Raw genomic sequence first — 21535 nt, 5'->3', positions numbered from 1 at the left:
TACAGGGAAAGCAGGTAATCTCAGAAGAAAAGTAGATGTTTCCTTGTCAAACCAATCATGCTATCTTAGATTCTAGAATTCCAATTGCCTGCAATTTTCAGTGTGTTTTCTTTTTCTTCATCCCACAAGAATGAGAACGAAGACGGGTGGGAAACAGTGAAGGGGTGGGGGGGTGAGGAAAGGCACTTTTTCTGAACTGGAAAAGTTTAGAGGATTCTAGAAAGTATAGTTAATGCAGACCCATTTGGCTGTGTTGGACTGAGACATATCCAGGGGTTGTATAAAATGCCTTGCATTAGATACTCATTTTTCCATAATACTACAAAAGCTTGTGCACTTGATGAAGCAGTGACTGTCAGCCTGGCATAGCCTCAGAACAGCCTGTGTTTCACTGCTGTCCTTAATTCCAGATATGCAGCAAGATACATAGGCTTACAGAGCCATGCTTTTATTTTTCTGGTGGAAATTGGGATTTACATTAACCCACACCGAAAGAGAAGGTATTCTTCCCTTATGCCTTTTTTATTGTATCCTTGGGAGTGGCTAACTTAAGGTATATAAAGAATGAATTAAAAGCTGCTTCCAATATATCAGAACACAATTGTCTTCGTGCAAGCCTGATATTAATACTAAGTGGAAATGTAGTGTCCTTGAAGTTGACCTATTGCATTGGCAATAAACAGAATTACTGCTGGGGGGGGGGGTTGTGTGGGGGTTTTTTTGTGTGTTGTTTTTTTTTTTTTAACAGACAAGGATGGTGAATTTCTCATAGCATATGAGATACAATTTCAGAGAGACAAATGAGAATCAGTCAATGGGTCAGAGAAACACAGTTCAAAGACCAAGAATTCATAAAATATTTATGTGCTGCTATGAAAATAAAGGGGAAAGGAGCTTATGCAACATGCCAAGGAACTGAAGAGCCAGATAAAGCTTTCACATCCTACAACTGAACCCTAATGTACATATTTCAAGAAAAAGTGTGTCCAGGCATGGCTTTTGTGCACTTTTCCAGGGTCTAGGCTATTTCCAGATATAATAGTTCAGTTCTTTGCCATTCTGTTGTTCCAAGGCTGAGGCATCATGTCCAAGCTATGCTCATTGTGACCAAGTGCAGAAAACTAGTTTGCCACAAGATTTTTTTTTTTTTTTCTGCATAATAATGCAATCTGCAAATGAAAAAGGGGCAGAAGGGAAGAGACATCAGAAAATTTACTGGACTGTTTAAAATTGAATGACATTCCAAGAAAACCCCACCAGCCCTACCAAAGCAGGAAAACAAACAAACAAAATCTTCCAGGCAATAAAAGCCTGAGAAGTGATTATGTTGTCTGTTAGCTAGGTCCTGGTGTCCTTTACACTGTTATTACATGTTGTCATGTCTAGATTAGAAGTTTTTCAAAAAGCTTTTCAAATTTCTTTTGATTTTAGGTAAGTAGCTTTTTAAAAAATAAACAAAAACAACCCTGCACATACATAACAATACCTACTACTGGCTTTATGTCTAAAATATTATTTATTGAAAGTTGTAAAGAAAAGTGTACAAAAAGTAATGAAAGACTTAAAGTTTCAGGTAATGTTAAGAATTGGATCATGACTTCATGAAATCACTACATTCCATTCTGATTTTAATGTGGTTTCCGTGGATTTTTCAACTTTCCCTTCTTTCATCTCCACTTTGCTTAAGATGGTGCAGGAGTCACCATTCTTACCAGAAGAGATTGATGCAGTTTCCCCAAATGGCCATCAGTGCTGCTTCCCTCTTGATTAACTAGATTATAGCAGAAAGAGAGAAGAAACTTCATTTTCCCAAGCAAGAACCAAACTGCATGCTTAGCCCAGACTCTTGGCTGGCTGGGAAATACGAGCTTAGGGCTTTACAGATCTTTTGCTGCTGTCCTGTTTGGTTGCTGCTGGCTTTTTAGCCACTTCCCTTGCAGTTTGATTTTGAACACATGTACCGAGCCTGGTTTTGGGAAGCAGAGGTTTGATTTTAACATAAGAAAAGCTAAGAAGTGGATCCTGCAATTTATAGAGCACTGCTCGGGAAAAGCCAGGCATAAAATGAATCATTGAGGAATTTTACAGTCATGCAACCAGATTACCAGAATTAAAAATATATTATGTGCTGAATATTGAACAAGTCAACTGGGACAGTTAGTGAAGAACTGGCGCATTTAGGCCATGTGATTAAGTTGTAGGGGCACAGTTGCAGAACAAGGTGAAAATGTGCTGTGCACCCACTCTGGTGAGAAAGCTGCTTAACTGATTCTTGATGAGCCCGTTGCTCTCAGACAGGATTTCTGAAATTGGCCAGGACTTATTAAGGTCAAGTTGTAGATAGTAAGGGAACACAGTACAGGAAGTTTCAGGTTTGGTCAATGTAAATAGATAAAAATCCTTAGAGAAAATCATCAAGACAAACTTGATGGGGTTTGTAACTCATATCTCCAATGATGTTCTTGCTTTTCTAACCTTTCCTTGGGTTGGGCTGCCTTTTGAAGAGCTCTCTTGTTTTCCATCTCTGGGGCACTGAACCTAATTGTGGACTTTCCTATGCCATTGTGGAGCTCCAGACTCGGACTGGGAAGACCAGGGCTCTCCCTAGAGCTGTGCCTTTGGAGATCTTATTGGGGCCTTTTGGTACCTAATGGGAGCCTATAAAAAAGACAGGGACAAACTTTATAGCAGGGACTCTTGTGACAGGACAGGGGCTGATGGTTTTGAACTCAACGAAGGGAGATTCAGACTAGATATAATGAAGAAATTGTTTACACTGAGGGTGGTGAAACTGGCCCAAGTTGCCCAGAGAGGTGGTAGATGTCCCATCCCTGGAAACATTCAAGGTCAATTTGGATGGGGCTCTGAGCAGCCTGATCTAGTTGAAGATGTCTCTGCTCACTGCAGGGGGGTTGGACTAGATGACCTTTAAGGGTCCCTTCCAACCCAAACTACTCTGTGTGTCTAGATTCTATAATTCTGTGAGATGCTTAATTTTCCCCTATCTTGGAGTGCCTATATTTAAAATAGGGATGTTGATTTATCTGTTTTGTGGGATGCTTTGGGACTGAAAAGGAAGCTGTGTGAATGAGTTACATGTTGTTAATACTAATGGAAAAATTTAGATAAGAATTTTGCTGCTGAGTTAGCTGACAGGCTCCCTCAAGGGTTTACAGCTTCTTCTGGGCTGCTTCCCTCCGACGTGACCCATTAGAGCTACCCTAAGAAGACACACTTGTTTAGTAAAAGGGAGAGTCTCATACAGACAGAACAGATGTGACGTTCTGGGACTCGGCAGCTTTATTAACGTCTTCACGTGCTCCCAAATGCTGAGAGCTGTGTGGTATTGTCACAACTCATCAGCTCACTGTGGTGTTGTACAGTGGGAACGCAGACAAGACTTCACAATGTCAGCAAATTACTGTGCCTGCTTTCAGTTCTGCTGATTTTCTTCTCCTTTCGTTCTCTGGGCTCCTGAAGAGGAAATATTTTGTCTGCTTCTTCATGACAGATATGAGTCATGCCTGATGCTTCTTTCTTCTCCTTCCCTCTATTCCCTCTACAATCTCCACAATTCCCACATTTCTTTCACCACATGGAGACAAATGTTGAAAATAACAGGAGCAGACTCTAAATGATGATGCTTCATTTGTTTGGCATTACAGCATTTTCTTGGTTTTGACATGATTGCCGTGATTATTAACCACCAAAATCCATAATTTCACAACCTTGAAAAGCCAAAAGTTGTTTGGGAGCCACAAGTTATTTGCCACTGATTGAGTAATGTTCCCTGTAGTTAATCGTGCTTGAAAAGGAGTGATGGGTTCTGGTCTTACTGTCATCTTCTTCAACAAATGCTTGGCTCCCATAAGGAACCATAAGGCTGAGGACCACATGGTGTAGAAGCTGCTTTTCTGTGGTGATAATTTTGGTTTGGAGCCTCTGAGAAAATACAGTGTGCCCTTTTAATTTCCCTTTTGAAAAAGAAAAAAAAGAAATGGGCACTACATCATTCATGTATTGACTTACACAGTGTGCAGTTCTACTAGGGCAAGAGGATCACAAGTCAAGATACAGAGCAATTTACTGATCTCCTTTGTCAAAATAAGCATTTTGGACAGTGTGCATGTTTTGTCCTAATAAAAAAGCTGCCCTGCTACTCTAAGGACCTAGATGTCATATGAGACCTCCTGTGCATATAAGTATAGGTAAGTTTGTACCCACATAACAAAATCAGTTTCCCTGGCTGGGGTGCAGAGGTTGCAAAAAAAAAACCCCAACAAACCTTGAAGGACAAGGGTTTGTGTTTTTTTAAAAGGAAGCTTAATAATGAAGATTAGGAATCAGTGGTCTGTGTTTAGTTGCTGTAACTTGTATTGGTTTCATGGAGATTTAGGGGCATGTTTTTGAGAATCCCTTTAGGTAGCTATTTGTGTCTTTAGCTGTAAAAACATCTATAGACTAGTTTCTAAAATTCTTGTGATGTTGCAGAGACTGAAAATGCACTTAAGCATCAGTTCAAGAACAGGCAGTTATCTAAATCTATCCCATTCAGGGAAGGCTCTTCTACCTCCAAGGAATTTAAGCGGTGTAGAAGGGCTGTCCATACAAAGGGATGTCCCTGAGTCAGAGCTCTATATTTAATGAAACAAACACTTTGATAAATGCTAAATGTGTTTACCTTTCTCCTTAACAACTTCTGTATCTCAAAGAATCACTGCTTCTACCTTTTAGTTTTTAAGAGGGTTTATTTCTCAGGACCCTAAAATAAGTCTTTGAAAAAGTAAAGGCCTCGCATTATAAAAGATCACAATTTGAATTAATTCAGTTTTTCTTAATTGTTTTTAATTTGCAGTATTATGTTGATTTTATCTTTCAACTGTTGAAGTTAGTGATGGAAATTCATGGGTTCTGACAATGTATGCAATCAACTAGTACCACAACACCAGCATTTATTCTCATTCTTTCTGTGTAATAGACTCAAGAATTAAGAACAGCATAGAGCTGAGCAAGAGAAACATAAATGTATGAGCCTCTTTTAGTTGGACTGTAGAACAAAATCTGCTATCAAGTCTCCATCTGGTAGTGACCTAGTTGAGTATCTTGAAGTATGGAAAGCTAGATCCAAAGTATCCCAATAAGAGATCTGAACAAGGGCCCTGTGAAGTCAGTAAAAACATCATCCTTAGTTTTGATGTCTGAATCAGGCTGATAATCCCATCCATCTCTGCCAAGTTACTCTTTCCTTTGAAGTGCTTTTGTATAGAATATTATACATACAGAGCAGTATACCTCCTACCTCTCAGTATGGATGCTCTACATTTTCAAGAGGCTGTCTGTCCTGATCATTTATCACAGGGTACGTGATGCTAGGAGCACTCTACTAAACAAATGTTTTCAGGTGTGGGGGGAAAGCCCCACAGAAAGCAGATGTACATCACTGATGGCATCGAGACACAGATTCCATGAATGTACTAGATTTGTTTCATATATTGACTGCATACTGCCAAGACTTTCCCTGTGCCCTATTTACATCTCACTTCTGCTTATCCAACTCACTCCATTGCAGAAGTCATTCTTGCTGTATATTGTGTGGGATCAAAATCACTCACTAACATCTTAAGTAAGGCACGGTTTCTTTAGAATATTAACATTTTATAGCAAATACTTTATGCTTTGTCTGGTTTTAGATGTAAGTGCGATACATGGAAGAGTTGTGGTTTCTGGATTTTTGTTGGACTGACAATGATTAGGCACCTGTTTCCATTCACCCCCTCTCCTCTATTCTGTTTTATTTCCAGGCCTGTTGCGCTGCAGCCTCAGTTTCTGTTAGGCTTTTGGACGCTCCCTCCATGCAAACAGCAAAGCAACATGTGAGTGAGAGGGAGTATAAAAGAGAAACTACCAATCATTAAAAGAATTAGAGACTGTAGCAGTGACATGCAAGATAGCACTACTTGTTTTGGTAAGCCTGATTTAAAAGGGAAGTAAAGACGCATCAAATCACTTCATTATTCAGTTGCAGGGAGGCTTAGAAACAGATGTACTTTAACCTTATTAACTCTTATTTATTTTCTTCCATGGTGTAGGTGACTGAAGAGAAGGGAAAACCATAGGAGAATGGTGGGAGGGGATTTCATCATGCCCCATGCCTTCGTACCCTGCAACCATCAAATGTGTGGGCTACCATTAATCATAAAATGGTTTGGGTTGGAAGGTCAACTAGTTCTGACACCTCCCGCCTGAGCAGGTTGCTCCAAGCCCCATCCAACCTTGCCTTGAGCTGCCAGGAAGGGGGCATCCACATCTTCCCTGGGAAACCTGTGCCAGTGTCTCACCACTCTCACAGGAAAACTTCTTCCTAATGTCTCCCCTAAAGCCATTACCCCTTGTCCTATCACTACTTGCCCTTGTAATACGCCCCTCTCCAGATTTCTTGTAGGTCCCCTTCAGGTTCTGAAACGGAGAGCTTTCTGACTTCACTGCACTCCTGCTTCACACAGCAGCCTTACATGTTCCCACACCTTTGCCTAATTCAGACAGAGGACAAAGATAGCGACTCAGATTCCTTTGGTATGGAAGCAGAAACCAGCCAGATGAAGTACCAAATCCCTGGCGTTGTCCTGCCTTGGAGGGGGCTGTGGGAGCTGAATCTCAGGGGCATTTTAATTTTAGTATTTGCTCCTGTTAGAGGGGATGGGTTGCAGTGAGCTGGGCATGATGCCTCCTGAAGTTTTGTTCCTTTTGAGTTCCAACATAGGGAGCTTTTAAGAGAGAAAGAAACTGATGACCGCAACGTTTAGGGATACGTGGGAGAAGTGTCCAATTTATCTTCGCACTTTTATTGCTTTTTAGACATTTGAAAATCCCTAAAGTAAAAAAGACATCGTGCTTTGAATACAGACATTTTCCTTTTTTTTTTTTTTTTTTTTTTTTATGCCCTATTATACAGTATGTAATGTGTTAGTTACAAACTGTGGCATAGATGACTGACAGCCCTGAAACACTACTCCCCACTCCTTCCTCCCTTTGCTACCAAAGCACACCTACACCTACATCCACGCAGATAACAGCAGCAAAAGCATTTCCATGTTGAATCTCCCCTGAGAATAAACAAAGATGTTTCATTTCCCCATGTTGTCAATCAGGAACCTTTCATCTGGGATGCAGGTTATAAAATACTTCACTCTCCTAACACATTCTTTCTTTGGAAACTGCACATGGTGCCTTCAACACCAGCTGTTGTCTTAACCAAAAGTGGACTTGCACATGATGGTCCATTCTGAAAAGTGGGTCTTAATACAATATTTCTCAAGTGAATTGAGAACTAGTAAAGAAAATCCAGGAATGCTAACAAGTCTGAATTTAATGAGGAAGTTGGATGTAGCTCAGTAGGCAGCAATACAAGACAGAATTCCTACAAAACTACCAGCAATCATTGTAAATAAGTAGTTGCTTGGAAGTGCTGTGTTTAAACAGATGCAGGTACAAACTGGGTGTAGTATCAGGGTGATGGTGCTTTGCGTCCTGCTGGTGTTTTAATCAGAAGACTAGAAAGCCTTGGCTGTGCTGTTCGAGGGACATAGTGCACCCCTCCTAAAAGTGATGAGAAACACAAAAGACCAAGAAACTAACAGGGAAGTGTCAGAAGGACAAAAGAATTAGAGCTCAGTTGTGATGCTTGGGCTAAAAACTGCGCAGAGCCCAGAGGCAAGGGTGATTATTGGCTCCCAGCCCTCTCTTTCAAGTCAAGGTTAGTCCTTTTGCTAATGATACAGTGCCACTGCTGTTGCCAGGGAATGTCAGCCCAGAAAAATGCCTATGTCGTTGAAAAGTCAAAATGCTTTTTTTTTTTCTTCCATCCAGATATAGATGCTCTTCAGATTAGCAGGGCTGTAGCTTTTCTTGGAAAATTACTTCAGTTCTGGAAGAAATTCTGGAGTGACAAAATGATTTCTGGCATGTGTGTCCCAGGATACCTATAGAGATAGCAGCGAAGGGCATCATTATGTTACTGCCCAGAATGCTGGTGTTAAACATCTGAAACACGAGGTGTCTGGGTGAAACTCAAAGTTATGTTGCTTAAGCGGCTTAAGTGCATTGCACTCTCTCACTTCTTCAGTTTTGAGTAAGAGTTGATCATTTAGTGTGTCAGCAGTATCAGTGTCTAGAAATGTGTAATTAAGCTTTAAACATAAATTCTTGGCTGCATCCCTTTGCTCTAGATGGATGCCCTGCTGTGTTGAGTTGCTGTGTGATATATGAGAGATGGTGGAAGAGATAATAATTTCCTTTCAATGCAAATGTACACGTTTTACAATAATGTTATATGATAGACCACATGGAGCAGAACAAATGGAATAGCAAAGTGGAGATGAAACAGAAACAATAATCCAAGAATATTTCTTTATCAGCATTCACAATGAATCGCTACACTAGAAAAGGGGCCTTATTATTTGCATTAATTATTTGCCTTATGAAATGCATTAATTCAGGGACTTGTTTTGACATTTTGATGACACCAAACAAAAAATTGTCTAAAAGATTATTCAATTTAAATTGATGGAAATGATCCTTCTATTTAAGTGGGTACATATTGATAAAGGGGGCTAGAATCTGTTCTCTTTCCTGTAATAGATGCTTTGACACAGCTGAGCTTGAGAGATATCACAGAGCAGGATAACAGGGATATTATAAACACTAAAGGGAAATTGTGGCCATTACCACTTGATTAGCATTCTCTCAATAATAATTTATCTCTAATTTTAAATTAGAGTCTTAAAGACTAATCTAAGGTTTCAAGAGAAACTTAGTAGCCTCTGATACACGTAAGCTCACTAAAGGAATGAAACTATGACATTCTCCAATGTCACGCTCAGAGATGGTCTATTTATGTAGTTATTCTGTGTGTAATAGAAAATCAGCTTTCACAAAGTTTGGATGTTGCTTGAAGGTATCTAAAACACTTGGGATGTCTCTGAAGCTCTGAATAATCCTGATTTTTTTTCAACGACATCATGTTCTTTCATTATAAAGCAATTACCTCTCTCAAATTATATCATATAAAGCCATGCTATGGTAGTAGTTAACCTCTATTTTACATCTTGTCATTTTGTCCTCTGCCATCCTTGCTGTCAATTCAAGGTCATTTTACAGCATTTAGATTGATATAAACTCTTAAGCACTGGATGTATGAATAATACATAAGGACAATATTAATGCAGAAATAGTAATAAATGGTCAAAATGGGTACTTTAATTAAAATGTAAGATAAGAAAATAACTGTTCAGCTGCTGCCTTGAGGACTGCTATTGAGCAAGCCATTTTTATGAGAGATGTCTTATTATGGAAGGCAACCATATAATTAATATCTTTCAAGTCCTTTAGGTGCATTCACTGAAAAAAATCTTGTTATATAAAGATGAACTACTTTTCCTAAACTGTCACAGAGTTGAGTTTCAACCTTGAGATTTTTAGCTGAAAAATATTTCATGTGTGTACATGGCACTCTTTTTCCCCCCCTCCTGGTCCTGTAAAAATGCTGGTGTTATTACCAATTAATGTATTCTTTTAGGCAAAGTATTTCAATGAGACATGATGAAATTTATCCTATCTGTAAGAATGACTAGTCCAGTATATTAATAGTATTCTCTCCAGCACAGCAGGGAACACACGTGGTAAAATGAAGGCCACTTAAACACACTTTCAGTGCTCAGAGAAGAACCTTTACAAACTGGTGTGTGCCGTGTCCCTCTCCTGACGTGCTGCTCTTGCTCCAGCCTCATGGCATGTTTGCAACAGGGTCTGTAGGGCAGCTTTGGAAGTACCCAAAGGGGGGAATGCTTCTGCATGACACTTCATGCATTTTAGACTCCATTTGTATTATTTTCTTCTGGTTTTTCCTCCTGAGAAAATGACTGAAGCAGGACTAAAAAATTAATCAATAAAAGGAATTGGTTTTCCTTTGCCATTTGCTTGCCTTAACTTCAGAGGAATACACAGGGAAAGACTGTTTCTGAGAACTTCTCTTCTTGGCAGTGTAGCTCCAGGATACTCCTTAACTCACAGCAGTGCTTTTCTTTTCCTTGTAGCACGTTGATTAGGTGTAATGTCCAATGGGATCTATTCTTCCTGAGAACCCAAAATCTGGGGGCAATGTCTGGATTTGCGGTTGACGTGCAAAATATGGAGTCAAATTGTTTTCTGTTCAGGTCACTTACATGTGGACATGAAACCGAGAGTGCTGATTATGCAATCACACATTTCCCCCCTTTTTTTCCAAATTAATAACATTCAGTGATAAAGTTGGAAACGTTGTGCTCTGTTTCTACAGCTGCAGCGAACGCAGAGCAAAGAAAACAATAGCTGCATGCACACATCTGCATTCCAGCTGCTGCTGACTCCCACGTTCTCTTTTGTCTTTTTTGGCCTCCCATTTGAGCAGATAAATTGTCTCAATGACAGGAAAGGTTAGAAGCTGATATGCTGCCAGTTTAATTATGTTTTGTAAAAAAAGCGGAATTAGTGCGTCAAAATACTAATTGCCACTTAATTTGAGGGGTGATTTAAAGTTGAAACTTCTTCTTGGGCTTCATTATATGATTTTTGTTTTTCCTTCCACTAAAAGCCCCTTTCGAGGAGGGAGAGTAACCCTGAGGAAAGGCAGATAAAGGTTTCTGTTTCTTTTCTCTCCCAGCGTGGTTCCACAGTCAGCTATTTCTCCTTTCAAGCTAGCAGCTCTCCAGACAACAGGTTCCTTCCTGCTGTTCACCAAGCTCTGCCTTGCTCCTGGGGTGCCAGTTGCATCAGCAGGAGTTGGGAAGATAAAAGAGAGTGGAGCTGGTGCACATCCTTGAGATGCAAAACTGGTGAGGAGATAGGGCCACATAGAACAATAATTTCTGGGTTGGTTTTCCAGCTCTTGAGCAGCAGGATCTGTTGCTGTATCCGGGGCTTCTGAACTACTATAAGGATTTCACTGAAACTCCCTCTGGTTCTTGCTATTGATCAATGTTTATTTTTGTTCATGTAACTCTGGGTGGCATTTCTGGGTGCTGGATGATAAAAATACATTCACAGTATAAGCAATACAGTGGTGTGAGGACATTACTCAAATCACCAAATGTCAGGGCTTGCATGAGATCAGAATTTCCAAGTGATTTTCAGGTTGAGTTAATGCATCAAAATCCAAATGGCATTTGGTTGGACAAGAATACCTCAACTCCTGTAGGTCCTTGGAAAAAGGTATTTGGAACAAAAAATGGTAACATTATTAGTCCATTAATAAATAGGTTAGGTTTTTTCCCTTTTCCTGTATTTGATGGACAAGGCTTAGCTGAATTAAAAACACCAAAAAACCCACTACTATGTCCCAAAACCTGAAAGTAAGGCAAGATTCAGGATCTTTCAAGTGAAATGTTTACAGTAGCACTGCTGGAGTGATAAAACAGTAAATAATTTGAGTTAGACTTTTTCTGTAAATGCTTGGTTTAGAAGTGGATATTCTTCTGCTCTGATTTATAAGCACATAAAAATTCAAGGCATACAGCTGAAGATGAAATGACTGTGTGTGTGTGTCTGCATGGGAAAACTTCTGTTTTGTTTTATGTGGGTTGACACAGCGAAAGTCTGCAGAGGTTTGGAGTTCACTTTTAGTCTTTATTGTTGCATTTGCTTTTCTGATCCATCTACATTTGTATCTCACCTACCCCCAAAAAAGAGAAAAATGGTTAAAAACTAGATTCATGGAGTTTTTTTTTCTGGCCTACACTTAACATTGACAGAAGACTAGAGCAGACAAAATGTTCTGAGGGGCCTGCTCAGATTTGCTAGGTCTTCCCTGCCAATACATCCCCATTTCTTTCCCAAGGGGAGCAACAAACCTGAGGCAATGACGTGCCCCCAGGGCTTATCCCTGCCTGCAGTCAGCATTCAGTCTGTTGAATAGTTGGGAACCAGGCCTGTGGGGGCCAGAGGGGTCATGGCTACTTCAGAAAATGGACAGCCTTTGCCTCCCTCAGATTTCTAAATAAAAATGAAGTGGTGTTGGTCAGGCTGTGATGCAGTATTCTGCATGTCTTAGGCTGCAGCAGAGCTCATCTGGACCCTCCAGAGCCATAACTCATATCCCAGCAAAGAACTGCCTCCATACTCTGGCAATAAATCTTTGCACCTCTTTTTTCTACACGGAGATTTTCTTCTGTAAGTCATGAACCCACCGTCTCAGAGAAGTAACCCCCTAGGTATAGTAACATTTGCATGTATGCATAAATGTATTTCATCTTTAATTCAGACCACTGGAACAATATTGCAGATATGCAGAATGTCTTACCACAATCTTGAGCAGGTAAAAAAAGAGGCAGTGTAAGTGCATGCAGCTTTTCTACCCTTAATTTATATTGTTCCGCAAAAGGATATGTTGTGTGAGCGATCGTGTTCTAATGTAGAAGGTTTTTCCTTCACCCCTTAGGGTTGTTCATACTTTCAACCAGGACAAAATGCTGCACTGCCAAGTTAAGAGTTATTTCCATGCCTATAGCATCACTCCTGGTCATGGCACAAACTTTGATTGCTTACTTTGGTCCTGTTTCAGCCAACTACCTGGCTGAAATCACATTCTTACTTGAACTCGATGTTGAATTGAAGCCTTAGCTGTAACTTTACTTTGGAACCAGGTATCCAGAAGAAAACCATTCTGCCACGCTGCTGCATAGCTGCTGGTTTTGAAAGAAACTGTAACTTACAGAATATAGGCTTGAGATGTCATAGGACTGTTACTGAGAAGCCTGTGTTGCATGAAAACCAAAACTTCTGTGCTAGCATTTAGAAAATGTATCACACGGACTAGTAGAGAAAAACATTTTGCCTCTCAGTAAATTTACTTAGTACAAAATGAGGAAAAAGGACTTGTGGCTACAGGTGATGGCTTTCCTTGTCACCAGTCTGAAGGGCCTCTGGATCCATGCTTGCTGACTGCTTTGCAGTAATTAATGTCAGGCTGTGATAGGTTTAGTTGCATCTCATTTAAATCAGCTTAGCTCTGTTTCTCTGCCCCCATGTCTCCCCTATCAACCTACCCCTTTTCCAGCGGTGCTGTCTCATTTTAGTTTTTAAAATCTTAGCAGATGCAGCATAAAACAGTTTCTATGGCAAATATTTTCTGATGCAAAATAATTTTGGTGTGATTCTTTCATGCTGGTGGTCCATGTCTGCTCAGGAACTTTGCATCTCTCTGCCAGGCTCTTCACCATCTTGTTTGAAGGGCTGTAAGCAGAACAGCTTCCAAAAAGCTTCCACTTCCCTCGTGGGCACCTTACAGAGCTCAAAACAACTTTGAGGTAAATAAGAGTGAACTTATCTGCCCAAAGTAGCAGCTTTTCCAAAGAATGAGGGTGTATGGGCTCCATGATAAAGCCTCAGCTTACTATAAAGAAGTCTTTATTATATCTATTTTCTCTCACTGGTCATTAAGTCCTGCTTCTAATGGTTTGCTGGTGGTAAGTGGGATATTGTGGGGTTTTTTTCTCCCCACTAACTTGGACCTCTGGGGACTGGGAACCTCCAATCAGAAAAGGTCATTCATACCTATATTCTTTACTCATCTGGAATAGCTGTATTTCCAGCTCTTGTGTTACACAAACAGTTTCAGGTAAGATGTCAAAGACTTAAGCCAAGTCTATAGATTGGTAGCTACTTGCTGTATTTTATTACTTTTAACAAGGAAACGTATAATCATCAGTAATGATCCCATTCATTTATGTAGCATGCATATCTCAGTCCTATTGCTCTGTTTGCAACTCCTCCTGGCAAATGTTTTTTTTTTAATTTAAAATATTCTGTTCTGAATCCTAGGCTAGAGTTTATTATTTTTAAAATAGAGAAAATTTGTTGAATATTTCTTGAGCTCTGCAAGCGTAATAAAAATATATTTTCCACATGCACCAACTAGAACTGTGCAAGCAAAGTTCCTGAAATGAGAAACTTCAGGCTGTGCTTCTTTGTTAATCTGCAGTGAGCCTTGAAAGAATCTCAGTTTGAAGACAGTTAAGACAGTGTTTTAAAATTATGAGAGCTTAAAATCAGTAGTTTTGTGAATGCACATTACAAAATTAGAAACATCCCAGCTTCTTGCACAGTGCAGAACCCACCCTGAAGTTAAGAGGGAAAATACTCAATAGAAAACTCGTTAGGAAAACTTTTTTTTAAGGAAAGCTGGTTTGGCCTAGATATGTCTAAGTCTGCATAAGCACTATGGGGACGTGAGGTGTGCCAGGAGAATCGCTTCTACCACACAGGCCTTGAGTCTTGCTCTCTGCTTCAGAGGAACAGTAGTGAAAACATGCAAAGATTACTGTCATTGATCCACTGCTCTGCTTTGGTTTGCTCTCTGCATGAGAACTGGGAAACTAATTTAGCTTGACTAAGGACATGAGAAGGGGAAAATTAAGCCTCCAAATGTTAATACGTTCCTCCAGCTCAGGTCAAATTGACGTTAGTGTCCCAATGGTGATTTACATCCACAGAGACTCTGGCACTTGAATGTACAGTTGACCTTTAATGACTTAATGGTGTCTGCACCTTGAGACTGAAGGTGGGATTAATGTAAAAGACACTAGCTTAGGCCTGTGTCTTCCTGGATAAAAAAAGGAAGAGAAGTCATGTTGGAAAGCAGTGTTATAAACTCAAACTCACAATGGAGGATTGATTTGTTTGTTTATTTATTTTAAGAAACCTCTAAAATATTTCTCTCCACATCCAAGAAGGAAAGGACCTATGGAGTCATCAAGGTACTCCCACTGTGAGTCCATTGCTTTGAAGTTTCCACTACAAACAAGTAAATGAATTGGTGTAACAGTCAACTAGCATTAAGCAGCTGCTTTAGCTGGAACAGGTGTCACAGTGGTTTGAGTGTAAACATCTGAAAAACTTCCCCATTACTGAAATAGAAATAGGAGCAGAAAACTTGCAAAAAGCCATCCCCATGTAGAGAGGATAAATTAAGTTTTGATATGCATCTTATTAGCTGAACATTTCACATACATTTTACTTAGTTCCTTGTTTCAAGTATCTAACAGAGACAAACATGATCTAGAAACTTGGAGTGGTAGCAAGGAAGAGAGCATAGTACATGTGCATACAGGATTCACAAGTCTGGAACCCCTGTGCTGTATCTAGAACACTCTCAGCCTGTTACCTTTATGTAAGTACTATCCATGGAAGTCAAAGTCTAAAAAGCTGTGCAGTTAGACTCTGTGGTCTGTCAGCATTTGTGGATATTTAACTGGTTACCAGTGTTTGCAACTATCATAATGAATTCCAGACTGTTCATGATCATAACTTGTTTTTGCCTTTGGGATTAAATTCAACCAATCTATTCTAAAGATTTAGCTAGTCTTGCGGTGGAAAGCGATGAAACCTATAGTCTGTATTTCACAGACGTTTCATGGCTGTTAGTGGGCTCATGAGTTTATGTTCTAGAGAACTTCCCCCAAACCAGCATCTGCCTCTTATTTCCTTTATGTTTTGACTTGTTCCATTTTTTTCTTCTCTTGCACAGTCTAGATACGGTTTCAAAACAGTAAAAAAAAAAAAGTTTCCTAACAGAGGCACTTTTGCCGGTTGCTATCAATGGCATTTACTTCCATACAATCACTGTCTCTTGCTGAGATTATTGTGTTTTCCCATGAATGGTCTGCAAGTCCTTTGAAAACAAAATACTTTCACTGAAAAAGTAGTATTGGCACATAACAGATCAATTGGGAAAGCATGTGACACAGAAAAGGGAACCAATCTTGGCCACTTCTGTAACAGTGAGGAATATTCTGATAATTAGAGGTTACGGTTTCTCGGAAACATTTCTACAATTGAAATATTTTTTGCTGAAAATCGATTATTCTACAGATCCCATTTTACATACGTGAATATTTGTCTCTGTGCAGAAATGTGGAGTCAGAAGCAGAGCTACGCCATAAATAGCATCTGCACACATCTGGGAAACACACCAAAGTCTCGGGAAAAACGGCAGCGGCGGCAAATTGAGGCAGGACTGGTCTGTGTGCACTGCAGCCAGCAGATTGAATAACTTACTGAGGGGAATGCTGGAATAAGATGCAGATATTTTCCCTAAGAAGAATATGTATAACAGAGGCTAATTCTTGATGTTTTTTGGCTCAGTGTCAGATTACCAGTGTAGGAATTTCATGCTTGGATGTATAATGGCAAAGCCCTTGCTGAGGTATCTGTTTATGAATACTTGATCAGAATTGACTTGTATTAATATCATAACTGCTGTGTAAGCTTTGTCAAGAGGCACGGTGGTTTGCAACTTGTAGCAAATTCTGTTGCCTCTTCCTCCCCCCTGGGCTCAGTTTCTGTGTCGAGGAGAAGGGTGGAAGGATCTCTATTGCAATGACATGGCTTCAGAGAAAAATCTGACTTCCAGCCAAATGAGCTTATCAGGGGAGAAACTGGCTGGCTGGGACTGGGGGTTGATCTCAAGATAGAGGAGGCTGTTAAGGTTTAAGAGAGCAGAAGCTATTTACTGAAATGATAGGGTTGGGGCAAGGACTTTTTCAGTTGGGTCAAATAAGGGGAAATTACTCAAAGAGTTTAACAAGGCTGAGAAAAGAGAGGAGGAAGGAAATGAAATGTCTTGTGAAAATAGTTCCCTGAGGACTCTCAAGGATGGAGTGAACTGAGGGATGGGGCACTGCCATTAGTCAGTGTGGTTTCCTTGTGTAGTTTACCTGTTTTAAAAGGAGAATAATATACTTGAATCGTAGGAAAAGACAGGGGTGTCGGTGTGTACAAGACATTTCTTTTACAAAAGCAAACCCTGCCATTTTGAGAGCATGCTCTGACTACTGCAGTATCTCCTGTGTCAGCACCAGCCTGGAAGTGTGGGGACAATTGGGCATCTGGGCTCCAGATCCACACACTGGTAGGAGAGACAATGCTCTGAAAAACTGCCAGAGAGACCAACAAAAGCAGCAGTGCTGCAGTGTACTGAGTCCAGGCTAGCTTAAAGCAGAGGAGCCCAACACCCAAAGCTTCTGCAAGAAATTAGTTAGACGAGAGCTTCTGGTTCTGTGGAAATAAATTCAAGAATAAAATGGGAGTTACACAATGATTGCAAATTGGCAGGCATTAAAGACATCTATGGTGCCTTCTAAGATCTTGGCCAGGAAGACATCATATAAAGCAGACTCTTAAGTTATTTATGGACAGGCAGAGCCTAATGTTTTTAATTTTCTAGATAGCTCAGGAGGCCCATCAGATTGGCAATACTTTCCGAATGTGTCAGGAAGTCCCAACTCCTACTACCAGAAATTAATAAAAAAGTGGTTTGGGGGCAGATTCAGGGTACTGTTCTGTTCATGGCTAGAGATGTGATCTATTCTCACACTCAGGGAGAAGTCTTAATTGGTTTATAATGTGCTGTTACATTTTATTTTTTAGTGTCAAACTGATAGAAATGGATTTGTCCTTGATTTTTGATACTACTGCCCATGCTGAATTCATTTTCTAATCATATGGAGGCCATATGTATTCTTTACACATAGACTGTACTTTATTTATTATCCTAGCCTTTAAATATACTGCTGTTACATGCTCAAAGTCCAGCATATTGTGTGCTGTAGATCTGCTTACCACTAGCAAATTATGAGGTATTGTAAAAAATTGTATTTATCCACATAATCTCCTATAGTCACTGTTAAATGGGGACGTGTGAAAGCTTCCTGTGAATGAAAAGGAAGTACCTGAAAATACTTGTAGGTGTATATGTAGGTGTTTTGTCTAACTTGGTTCATGGAGGGAAACATTTTGTTGACCAGTTAGGCAAGGACAGAAAACAACTGCTGCACAGGAGGTCCAGGGATTAAGTGATCCCTTCCTTTGGGGTGGTCACTCAAAAGCCTCTTTCACTGTGCCTGCACATGTCTTTGAGTTCTGGGCAGGGCACTTGCTGTCCACCCAGACTCATGCTTGTTACTCAGGAGATAAATACTGGAGCATGGAACTGTAGGTGTTCCTGGGAAAAGTAGAGCCAGGCCCATCATGCACACTCTGATGACTGACTCTGTTATTATAACATTAGCAACAGCTCTGTGAAGTCATGGCCCACCTGCATGTTGCATGGTGGATCACCAGAAATCAAACCCTCGGGCTTTCAGTGTCATATGTGGCGGGAGAGCTGGTCCCAAGTCAGTGCTGCAGTACTTGTTGATGCTCAGAAAAAGGCAAACAAAAAGGGGTTTATATTATACATAAGAGAGGCTGGAAAGGTCTGTGAGTTTGACTGCTTGCTTTGAAATAGCAGTGGCCGAATAATGGCTTGCAGGCAGCACATTGCCTCTGAGCTCCTGTTTTGACACTGCTCACAGCTACAAGGAAACTAAAACATTAAAAATTAGGCCAGCAAGGAGAGAAATGTGTGATGCTGCTGCGTCATGGTACTTGTTCAGAGCTGATGCCCACTGGCCAAAGGAGGTGGGGAAGCTGCTCTGAACCACTTGTGAAGTGAAACAGATGCTGTTCTCCCATTTCAGCAGATGTAATAGTCTGACCTTGCTAGGTTTTGTCATTCGCAATTCAAAATATTTCCAGAGAAAGCTGCTGCATGCATAGGAATATTTTCTGCTACAGTTATGTACGTGGGTGTCCACAAGCAAGGTCCCGACCATTCCTTTCCTCCTGCCCCCGACCTGATGCCTGTCTCCTCCCTGCCTGCAGGTACCAGATCCACACCGGCCTTCAGCACTCCATCATACGGCCAACCCAGCCCAACTGCTTACCTCTGGATAATGTCACGCTACCTCAGAAGCTGAAGGAGGTTGGGTATTCGACACACATGGTTGGCAAGTGGCACTTGGGGTTCTATCGCAGAGAGTGCATGCCCACTCAGAGGGGCTTTGACACGTTCTTTGGCTCACTCCTGGGAAGTGGTGACTATTACACCCACTTCAAGTGTGACAGCCCTGGGATCTGTGGCTATGACCTGTACGAGAACGACAACGCGGCTTGGGATCACGACACTGGCATCTACTCGACGCAGATGTACACCCAAAAAGTACAACAGATCTTAGCTTCTCACAACCCCAGGAAACCTATATTCTTATATATTGCTTACCAAGCTGTTCATTCACCTCTCCAGGCACCAGGCAAGTATTTTGAACATTATCGGTCAATAAACAACATCAACCGGCGAAGGTACGCTGCGATGCTGGCTTGTCTGGATGAAGCCATAAACAATGTCACCCTGGCTTTAAAGAAGTATGGTTACTATGAGAATAGCATTATCATCTATTCTTCAGACAATGGTGGGCAGCCAATGGCTGGAGGAAGTAACTGGCCTCTCCGAGGAAGCAAAGGGACCTATTGGGAAGGAGGTATCCGTGCTGTTGGGTTCGTCCATAGCCCCCTTCTGAAGAACAAAGGGTCTGTGTGTAAGGAGCTTGTGCACATCACAGACTGGTTCCCCACTTTGCTCACGCTCGCAGAAGGGCAGATTGATGAAGATATCCAGCTGGATGGCTATGATATATGGGAAACCATTAGCGAAGGCAGGCGTTCTCCACGGGTGGACATCTTGCACAACATTGACCCCATTTACACCAAAGCCAAAAACGGGTCCTGGGCAGCTGGCTATGGGATCTGGAACACTGCAATTCAGTCTGCTATCAGGGTGAATCATTGGAAACTACTGACGGGCAATCCGGGATACAGCGACTGGGTCCCTCCCCAGGCCTTCAGCAACGCGGGCCCCAACCGCTGGCACAACGAACGTGTTTCTTGGTCAGCTGGCAAGACCGTGTGGCTTTTCAACATCACTGCTGATCCCTACGAGCGAGTGGACCTCTCCACGAGGTATCCTGACGTCGTGAAGCAGCTGTTGCAGAGACTTTCCCAGTTCAATAAGACAGCAGTTCCTGTTCGATACCCACCTAAGGACCCTCGGAGTAACCCAAAGCTGAATGGAGGAGTCTGGGGCCCGTGGTTTAAGGAGGACGAAAAAAAAAAGAAATCAGATAAAAGTAAAGGTGCAAATAAGCAAAAGAAAAACAAGAAGAAAGCCAATCGGAAAAAAGGGCAGTTGTTACATTGTCGCTCGCGTCTTGCTGGTGGATAGACTTTTAAGCACACTGTTTTGCCAAGTCTAAGTCAGCTTGGCCCAACTTTCTTGAACTTGTGACAGAATATACGGGAAATGCTAGCTCTGCACGATGGATGAAAGTTGTCATCTTTTAATTTTTTCTCTGATTTCACCAGCACAAGATATCTCAACACTCTGCCCTGAGTGCCCACGTGACAAACTTTCTCCTCTGCAGGATGGATGGTGCTCACCCATCACAGCTACCTTCCAGATAACAACGGTGGTAACACCTGATCTCAGCACATTCATTTTTGATGGACAAATGATGGTTCCTTGTCTAAATGAATTGGAATATTTGGAGAGTATAGCAATGTTAATGGCTGCTCTTCTCAAACTGGCAGATTATTGATAGAGAGAAAAGAAAAACAAAACTTGAGAACCTCTGTGGGTCAAAACCTGTTAGTCACCACCCTATGACATTTTTTGATGCACCACAGCAAAAACAAAGCCATCAGACTAACTTTTTAGAGGTGCTGGGGAGGGGGGGGCATGATAGGAGGAAAGCTGCTCTGAATTAGACTTTGTCTTTCTTACATAAACCAGAAAGATTTTTAAAGTTTCCTAAATGTGCTAAGCTCCCCCCATTTGTAGGGAAACCTAGAGACATGAACAGCCAGCACACACCACGCTTAATTTATTATAGGGACAGACAAAAACGTATCGCCAAAGTGAATGTAATATTTAAACAATTTAAGATAACTAGACAACAATATGTAAAAAACATAATTTATTTACAGCACAATACTTACTTCTCTTCTATTAAAACTTTAATTACTGGGTGATGCGAGGTGCGCCTGTGGGTGCTAGGGTTGTTTGGGTTTGTTTGTTTTCCTTTGATTTGTAATTTTATTTCCACTCCATCAATCAGAGTTTTATTTAACAGATCCATATCCTCAGAGTACTGTAGAACAAGAAAATACTGTATACACTGCTAGGATGAGGTAGGAGAAAAATTCAGGTGCATCATTTCATTTGCCTCCAATTATTTTGAATGTAACAGTGATTATTTAATTTAGTAGTCACGTGAATATTGTTCAGTTTCTGTACAGAAGCTAGGCCATCTTTATGTTTGGGGAGAAAATTCTACTTTAAACCTTTTATTTATGTATCTATTAAAATAGTTTATTTTTATGGCATTCATAAAAGTAGTCTGCCTCTTTTTTTGCATCAAAGAGAGCAATTCTGTCCTTGTTTGTTTTAAACTAACTCAGTAAGATTTTTATTGTTATTTTTTTTTGGTGCAGGGAATGATTTGATGGCATTTAGCTTCTGAAACAAAATTTCTTCTTCCAATATGTCTGTCATTTGAGACATGATTCAATTTTTGCCCTTTCCCAAGGTGTCTGTATGGATGATTAATGGATGGTACTGACTGCATATTCT

At 40.7% G+C, this 21535-nt stretch overlaps 1 protein-coding gene across 1 annotated transcript in view; it reads left to right on the top strand.

The window, feature by feature from the left end:
- The window catches only part of ARSJ (arylsulfatase family member J), a 42980-nt gene extending 21692 nt beyond the window's left edge, over positions 1–21288 (top strand). The window contains exon 2 of the mRNA XM_051619735.1: positions 18733–21288. Within this exon, the coding sequence (XP_051475695.1) occupies positions 18733–20128 (1396 nt within the window). The 3' untranslated portion in view covers positions 20129–21288. The remainder of the gene's footprint in view (positions 1–18732) is intronic.
- The last annotated feature ends 247 nt before the right edge of the window (positions 21289–21535 follow it).

The sequence above is a fragment of the Apus apus genome, chromosome 4, assembly GCF_020740795.1.
Source record: "Apus apus isolate bApuApu2 chromosome 4, bApuApu2.pri.cur, whole genome shotgun sequence".
NCBI classification, from domain to species: Eukaryota; Metazoa; Chordata; class Aves; order Apodiformes; family Apodidae; genus Apus; species Apus apus.
Note: the sequence above shows the minus strand (reverse complement) of the source record. Positions and strands in the feature narration are given on the sequence as shown.